The 9456-nt window shown below is 40.5% G+C and overlaps 1 protein-coding gene across 1 annotated transcript in view; it reads right to left on the bottom strand.

Annotated features, from left to right (window-relative positions):
* Positions 1 to 4868: 4868 nt before the first annotated feature.
* pax1a (paired box 1a) overlaps positions 4869 to 9456 on the bottom strand; it is a gene marked incomplete at both ends in the record, with an annotated part of 11181 nt that continues 6593 nt past the window's right edge. The window contains 6 exon segments of the mRNA XM_080012050.1: positions 4869 to 4954; positions 5663 to 5870; positions 6789 to 6913; positions 8005 to 8628; positions 8939 to 8949; positions 8951 to 8978. Of these exon segments, the coding sequence (XP_079868176.1) occupies positions 4869 to 4954; positions 5663 to 5870; positions 6789 to 6913; positions 8005 to 8628; positions 8939 to 8949; positions 8951 to 8978 (1082 nt within the window).

Below are 9456 nucleotides of genomic sequence, written 5' to 3'. Positions count from 1 at the left end.
ATATAGACGGTAAACGCTGACCATGATGAGTCTTCTGGCAATCGAACAGTTTCAGTGTAATATTATGGGATAACAGGCAGCCAGCACAGGCAGGCTGATCAGGACTTGTACGACTCTGAAGGGGAATATTTTGCCATAACAACCGGCTGGCTGCACCTTATCCTGCTTATTTAATGGTTGCTCACTAAAGCCAGCGGGTCCAGTGTAAGAGCTTCTGCCAAGAAACACAGTCAACGACAGTGTAGCAAATTATTCGCCCGACAAAAAAAACAAACCTTTGCCTACAGATGACCTTTAACCTGTGTTGGACGCGTCGGCATTCATCTCTCGAAGTCTTCCGTCGCCATCTGGGCTGCCGAGTTTCAACAAAGGTTCAGAGTGAGATAACGTGGGTGGGGCGTTTTTTTTTTTTGTTTCGTTCAATTTGGAATTAAATGCCCCTAAAATAAAAACACTGTTTTTATTTGTTTTCTTTGGAGAAACGGTGAACGGAGGGGAAGCGCTTCTGCTGAGCGCTTTTCTACCGGCCCCACGTGAGGCCCCCCCACACTGATCCTGTCACAGCGGTTTTGGTGCACAGAATGTTTATGGCGGCGGCCGGGCCCTGACTGCGACTCCGACGAGGATGTTGCACGTGGGCGTTCACGTAACGTGTGTGAGAAAGGATCTCCTGTTCACCACACGACCACTGACAGGCACCGAGCAGACGCAAGTGAGGAAATATATATGTAGACGTAGAAATTTAAAAAAGCAATCTTACTCGTATACGTACGGTCAAAATGTGAGACTTGGCAGCTCTGCTTCCGTTGTAGTTTCTAGTGTCACAAGACGTCAGCGCAAGCTCGAATTACCATTGGCGTGTAGGTGACGTAAAACGAGGGACCTCGAGGGAAGCGGTTGCCTGTGACAACGGTCATCCATAACAGACAACGGCCATTATTCATAAATGACAGTGCGCTGATTGTCGGTGTTGACCAATCAGAGTCCTCCACAGAGAGGTTCAATCATTTCAGTGACACTTCAAAATCAAATTATGAAAGACAGATGGACCATAGCTATTTGAACAATATTTTAAGAAAAAATGTGAGAATCCAAAGTAGGCTCGACTCGAAGGAAAGAGAATGATTTCCATCGACATAGTTTATTTCGATAAGGACATATTCGCCCAACCTGTTCCCCGCCCCCCCCGAAACAAAGATATCCCACTAAAGCCGAGGTGGGGGGTATCACTCGCTGCCCTGATTGATGAGCAGGGTCCCGCAGGAAGTAACCCCACCACCATGAAGGAGTGTTTTCCGAACCCCAAGTGGTATCCGGGAAAACAAGAGTGACTCCAGGCGGGGAGCGTGTGGACTCAGAGGCCATCTTAATGTTTGGATACGACAAGTCGCTCGTGGGGTTTTGGCCGTGAAGGAGGAAGGAGCTGAAGTCTGTGAAATAGGACTGATAGAGCGCCAAAATTCCATCGTGTTTCGGAAACTCTGACTCTGACTTGGAGACAGGAGTTTTTTTGGGAACACTGTTTCCAAAAAAACTGGAAGCACTGTTTCCAAAAACCTCCTGTCTCCGAGTCAGAGTATAAAAGTGTCTGATCAAAGGTGTTGATATATAATTGATCATCTGTGCCAGAAAGGATATATGAATATGGACCTTGACTGAAAAGCAGTCTGGAGCTCTTTTTTTTCTCTCCAGTATCTTCAGTATCTTTAAATAAAAATGGATATTGATGAAGCATTATGTATGGATATGTATATAAGCTTAAATTGCATTACACACTTTTAATGTAAAAATATGTTTGACCCTACAAGCCTATTAGCTGAGCCGTCTTTAACCATTGATAACCAAGTTTATAGCTAGATATCTAGCTAAATATATCTAGATAGATATCTAGATATCTTTAGAGACATTGGGAATTAGTGACAATCAAGAGAAAAAACATGTATGTAAATAAATAAAAATTACAATAATAATAATAATAATAATAATAATAATATCTATGTAGAACAGTTTGTCCCACCACATTTTTTGATAATAAGAGGAGATGGATAGGGGAAGTGGGATGGGATCAGGAGATAAGGAAACATATGCCATAATAACAATAAATCTCCTTTAAGTTTTACTTTTTACATTTTCAGGCCAGTATTGTGCTAAAAATGTACAGATTACGCTTAGAACAATTGGACTGCAGGCCACAGCATTTTCAGATTTATATTTAAGAATCCATACATCCATTACCACGTCCACTGCCATTAATTCTCACCTCAACCAAAATAATATTTAGCCAATTTTAGGCCCACCAGCAATAGACTCCATAACCCTAACATGATGCCCAAGTATCCGAGGCATGCACCCGCTGGGCTGGGAAGGGCCTGAAGCCTGGGCCTGTTACCAAAGAAACGGAAAAATAATTCAAATTCTTATACGGCGTATTAAAGTTAAGGGCTATTATTCACCAACGTTTGGCATTTACTCATATGATCATAAGCCAGTACCTTTTAGTTCCACTAAATGTGAAGTTATAAAGCCCAGTATTATTTGCTTCATGTGAAGCAACTGAAACCAATTACAAATTTCACTGCGCCTCACCACTCCAGTCCAAACCATCCCAGCAATAGAACGCCTGAGGAGAAGCAATACTGCTTTTTTAATCATTTCAACTGAACCTCAGCTGACTTTTATGAATATTCTGACATGAGTATACACAGCATGTCAGACTCAACATAATTTAAAAAAATATAATTATATAGTATAATTGTTCGCTTTGGCCCCATGTGGAACCAATGGACAAAACATTGAATTGCATGCTTATAGAAATTAGTTATTAAAGAGTCATTGTTCTAATCATTGTTATCACTTCGACTATAGATAGATCATTTAATCAAATTATTTTAATGAGAGATTATGCCTAATTATATCTTAAATGACAAAAAGTTTTCACAGCCATGAATTCAAGTATTTAAAAGGTGTTCCAACAAGTGGTTAAGTACTTAAGCAAATATTGTAGTAAATTAAACAAACGAAAAACACTGTTTCAAATTCAATGTATTCATAATAATAACAATAATAATAATAATAATAATAATAATTATTATTATTATTATTATTATTATTATTATTATTATTATTATTATTATTATTATTATTATTATTATTGTTATTATTATTATTATTATTATTATTATTATTATTGTTATCATTATACATGCTAGCAAAATGTAAAATATATGCAATACCCAAAGAAAAAATATCATTGCTTATGAATGATTAATTGAGTTTAATTGAATTGAGTTCACACATTGATCTATTCTGCGTGATACTATTCATGTTTAGGACATAAAGAAGTCGAATATACGCGTAAGTGAAATTGTGGGCAAATGTGTATTAGGTGCGTAAATTAAAATTAATTGCCTTAAAATTAACCGTTGTAGATGGGAGATAAGAGAGATAAATCTGGATAAGCGACACTATTTCAGTGTTTGAACATTTCATGTCAGCGTGAACACTCCAACACGTTCATTAAAGACAGGGCCTTGACCTGACACTGGTCCACATTCAGTAGATGGACAACACGGATCCCCAGCTTCCAAATGAACACAGCATCATTTATCAATTTAATATTTCCTCCTCAACAGTGAAGAATCGACGTGCAACAGCAAACACCCTTTTATTGGCTGCACTCTTTTAGTAAAAATACATCCATACTCTGAGGGGGGGGGGCACACTTTGGATTTAGAAAAGCCTTTATTTTCGAATAATTACAGTGTATTTATAAAAAATATATAATTAAAGCTTTAGCAAGTATTTAACATCTAGGTCGTCTCTCTCTGTCCACGGATAACAGCACCCAGGGCATGCGGCGCAACCACTTAACACAACATTGTGACTGGAATAAAAACAGCTCCTCTTCTGCAGTGTTTGTTTAGTCTAAACAATTAAAAGGCGAATGATAGACAGGATGCGCATGAAGATACTGTGGCCCCGTTGTTTTTAGCAACAATATACACGAAGTAGTTGGGTGTAAAATACGTAAAAATAAAATAAAATAAAAATAAAATTAAATTTAAAAAAGGCCATCAGTTGTCAATGTATGAGAGAAACGCCAGTGGGTCCAGTATGTTGCTGGTGCGTTGGTTTAATCTTTTAAATGGGTCAGGAGTCTGGAGTCACTCGGACATAAGAGTGCAGTTTTCCACTGAAAAACTGGAAATATTTACCGAGGGCTGAATTGAAATCCAAGACAAAAAAGACGATTGGTATGATTCATATTGGACGTGAGTGATTTACACTCTGCACTCCTCCAAAAAATAATAATAAAAAAATAATAATAATAATATAAAACATTGACAGAAGGAAATCGTTTTTTCTATATCTGTACCGACATACAAAACTTTCAGAGAATTGGGCTAAATGGTTTTGTGGTGTACACCGTCTGCCTTGTTCCTCCTGAATACACAACTGTGACAGAGCTGATGGGTTCATCTGAGAATCCCATCCACAAGTCAGATCCGAGCGACTCTCCTGACCCTCGTTCCCCGTTCACCGGACGTTCTCCCTCGTCCACGACTGAACGAAATGAACGCAGGGTCGGGAGGATCGAACGACTCTTTTTTTTATTATTATTTTTTTAACCAACTGACTCGCCCGGAACCGAATCTAAAAAAAAAATTAAAAAAAAAAAAGAGTCGAACCTTGCGTCTCCCGCGTCCACGTGGCCAAAACCGACAAGCACAACGCAACTCCGGCTTTTGCACTTACTTTTCGACTTCTTGAAACGCTTGAAATCACTTAGGGGACCTATACGGTCGTGCAGTCTTTTTTTTTTTTTGCGTGTAATAAGTCCGAACGTGGCCCCCGGGGCCCTCGTGGCGTTATGACGACGAGGTGGCCGGGCCGTGCGCGGCGTGCAGGGCGTCGTGCTGCTCCTTGCAGAGCGGACTCAGCAGCTTTCTGTCTCCTGCAACAACAAAGACACGAAGACAGCGTGTTAATGCACGTCGACCCCGGATCTCCGCTTCTCCTCCCGGTTTCTTTCCTTCTTTAACATGGAAAAGCAACGACTTATGATGTAATGTGTGAGTGTGAATGGATAGCATGTGACTATAGACTGTAGGGAAAGAATAAAGGCCACAGGAACAACGACCACGACGAGCTCTAGGAAGCTGTAATTATGTACAATCCATGTCGTTTTTATATAAGAGCAATAAAAAAAACTAAAATAAAATACTTAGGAAACTACAGCCACTGTTTTACTTTTTTCATTTTTGTTCAGAATTGTTTTGCCATTTGAGAGGAAAAGGTTGACGCTTATTAGAAGGAATATGCGTGTGTGTGTGTGTGCATGTATGTGTGTGTGTGGGTGGGTGTGGGTGTGGGTGTGTGTGTGTTTGTGTAAGTGTGAAAGAGAGATAATGTGTTGGTTATTCATTATGATATAATATCACTATTTAAATCATGTATTTAAAATTCTATTCAGAATTTCCGTGGGAGAAATAACAAAAACATAAACAAAAGTACATTTTAAATTTGGAAGCTACTTGAATTCATATATATATATATATATATATATATATGAACACTATGAACGTCATAACAGCAGCCGCCACAATTTTTTTTAATTATAGTAATAATATAATAATCGAATTCAAATGGCATAATGTCTCACCCTCTCTGTGTGTGTGTTTGAACATGGGGGAGTGGATGTCTCCGGGGTGCACGGACACCCCACTCCCCGAGTGGGACAGCCCTGGAGTTTGGGCCTGCCAGTGGGCTCCGGGCGGGACGTAACTCCCAGCGGCCCCACTGTACACTCCGTACTGGTTGGACGGGGAGTAGGCACACGCCGGGACGTAGCCGGACAGGGTGGAGGAGGGCTGCACGGGAAAAGAGGAAAAAATATATTCAAATATCAATCCTATATGCGTAATATGCCGTGGCCGTTTTTTTTTTTACAACAACAAATGAATTCAAGGTCAATAATCCAAGAGAAATAATGACTGGAAATAATTTACAGAGGAATGATAATGCTATAATTGATGACGAAATACTTATCATGTTTTATGTTTACTGTTTATTATTATTATTATTATTATTAGTATTATTAGTATTATTAGTATTATTATTATTACCACAACTATTTAGTTGCCTTTATATTAACATAAAGCACTTTGAGTTGCATGTTGTGTGTGCAAGGTGCTACAGAAATAAAGGTAGGTGCTATTATTAATTATCAGAATCAGTTTTATTTTCATATTTAATATTTCAAGTTTTCAAGTATTTCATAAAACATGGCATTTTCGTTGTAGTGCGTATATAAATAAATAAAAAACAAACAAACAAATAAAAAAATAAAAAAATAAATAACTATATATATATATATATATATATATATATATATATATATATATATATATATATATATATATATATATACATATATATATATATTTATATATTTATATATATATATTCATATATATAATATATATTTATATATTTATACAACATAATGTACAAAATTCTCTATGCACCAGATAAAGATGAATTACAAAAAAGCCTACGAGAGGTGTTCAGTGGCAGCGAGGGTGCATTATTATGCTGATATAATATATATAATTCCACATAAAATTAGGCCTGCAACTGATTTGGCGATAATACCTCAAAAATGCATTTTGGTGTCCAAAAGGTTGGCGCAGCACGGGCTAAAAGGTATGATTATTCCGTCAGAGTGACCGCACGGCAGTGAAACGGGACGGAGGTACACAAACCGCAGCCTGACATTGAGACGTTACCTGTGCATATTTCATGTCTGCATCAATGGACGATTTGTCGATTCCGTTGACTGCGGGAAACGTCGCCCTGTTGACGCCGCTCCAGTCCTCCATTTTTGGCGGATATCCCTCTGCTGCAGCTAGTGCTGATTTGGAAACAACATAAGAACAATTGTTAAATAATGATAAAAAATATATGTTATATAACAGAGTGATATAGTCCGTATGGCTGACTATAAAGACCCAATCAACTATTTATTGTTAGAATTAATTATAACCTTATTACATTTAATGACGTTGTTACAAAGACATAGGATTTATTTGTTATTATTAATACGTATTTGTTTTCACTATGTTTACATTGTTTCATTAATTCATTTCAATTTCATTCTTTATCATATTTGGGTATGGGTCGTTGGTTTAAATGTCTTGCTTTCCAAAATTAGTACGAGCGCCATAACCTCATTCATCACCTGGAAATCTTTCAAAATCAAGTAAAAGAAAAAATATTGAACAGAGAAAAATACAAAGTTCCATACTAAGATCACAGCATCACGATGTAATTTATACATTATATCGTATTTTACAACTATACTATACAACTTCTGTAGCAATTCATCTTATAGCAACTATTACAAATAACATGCTATAATTTACTTTTTAAAGTCGTATTTTACTGATGACACTAGTGTAAGAAAAGCAGTAGACCTGTGCGTGAATGCATTTTATTTTACGCGAATAGGGCCGTGTGTGTGTATATATATATGTGTGTGTATATATATATATATAAATTCTTTAGTCTATGTACACTTTTTTGTATATTGTTTTACCTTAATAGCACACCATACACTTACAGAGCTGATGTCAAGTACTTACTGACCAACGTCTGTATGAAATAGGAAGGGGAAACAGTATGCAAAGAAGATGTGAAGGATTAGGGGGGATCTAGCAGGTGAGCAAGGTGTTTGCCCATGACTCAGTCCATGAAAAGGCCCATTGAGCGTGGCCTTATGCTGCTGTCTCGATGAAAGACGAAGCCAAGGCCTACTGGCTCTAGTGGACATAATATTTTCTCGGCTGATGCCAGGACCGGTTGTACTCTGTCACAAGGCCATTCATTATGCACAATATACCCCTCACACACTCCATTAAAAAGCTCTTTATCCAGATGCAGGACTCAAATCCTACAAATATCGGAATGCATGTGAATTGTGTTTGAGGAAGAGTTATGACCCACCTGCGGGGTCCATGAAGGCCCTGATCCCCAGGATGTTGCTGACGGTGTGCGCCGAGGGCCAGGCCCTGGAGATACTGACGTGGCCCGCGGGGACCCCGGGCGGGCTGCCCATTTTGGCCCCGGTGGGCGACATGGCGTTGGGGTACGAGTAAGGGTAAATGTGGTTGTAAGAGAGACCACCCTGCGCGGAGCCCTGCTTGCCGTTCTCGTACTGGTTCGGCTGGGAAAGATTTCCAATCTTGTTGCGTAAAATCCGGCTTATGGAGCTGACCGACGGCACATTGTACTTATCACACACTCCATCCGCCAGGAGCCTGTCGCGAATCTCCCACGCAAAGATCCCGGGGTCGCCCTGTTTGTATTCCCTTATGTTCTTCACCACGTTCGGCGTGGTGACCCGGGGTTTACTCCCTCCGATCGCGCCGGGCAGGATGGAGCCCGTCTCGTTGTACCGCGCCAGGATCTTGCTCACGCAGCCGTGGGAGACCCGGAGCTGTCTGCTGATGTCGCAGGGTCTGATGCCGAGCTGGGCCAGCTCCACGATCCGCAACCGTATGGCGTTGGGCAATGGCCGGCCATTGACGAACACTCCACCCAGCTGGTTCACCTCTCCATAGGTTTGCTCTGCAGGGGGAACATGGAGAAGTTGGACATGCGTGGACATCCCCGCGCGCAAAACACAACTTTCAAGGATTCAAAACCTCAAGTGACGCGGCGTGGCTTTCGGAAGACATTTAAATGCCAAATAAAAGCATGCAGCACGCCAGTCAAGCTAGACATTTATAGGCTGCTTCAATAAACAAAAGAGGAAAACGAAAACAGTCCCCACTAAAAGGGCATTTGCAAAATGACGCATGTAGTGCGGTGATTTCGAGCCGGGTGCGTCTGGTCCCGCGTCCGTAGGACCTGTGCCACTGATCCGTGCCCCTCTTACCCATTTGCCCGTGTTTCAAGATGCTGTGGAGAAGTTGCCCCTCAATGGCTGAACGCGTGTGGTTCTACCGCTCAGAGCCGAGGAAGGAACGAGCAACAGATGGGGGTGGGGGGGGGGGGAGAGAAGATGTCTGACTGGAATCTCCTCTTTAAGATCCCCGTTTCCAAACGACGTCCCTCACAAAGAGCGGTTAAAAAAAGGCACAATGGCACCGAGGTGATCTTCATCCGATAAAGGCAAATTGGAGTTCTCCCAGAGTATGCCGTGAGCTGGGATTCACGCGTCAAGCCTCGGAGTGGCGTCACGGCGGGGCACTGCTCTGATTGGTCAGCTCGGGTGGCTACGTCACCAGGCTGGAGTTGCGCTTGTGTCCTTCGGGTGTCTCGCAGAGGGGAAGTGACATCCGACAACTCTTATTAGGTAAGAATGTATTAACATTATAAGAAATAGTTAAATGTTGATCACTTTGAGGATCATTTCAGCTTCGTTTACCGCAATTATGGTAATTAAAATGGCAA

This window comes from Zeus faber, assembly GCF_960531495.2.
Source record: "Zeus faber genome assembly, chromosome: 13".
NCBI lineage: Eukaryota > Metazoa > Chordata > Actinopteri > Zeiformes > Zeidae > Zeus > Zeus faber.
Note: the sequence above shows the minus strand (reverse complement) of the source record. Positions and strands in the feature narration are given on the sequence as shown.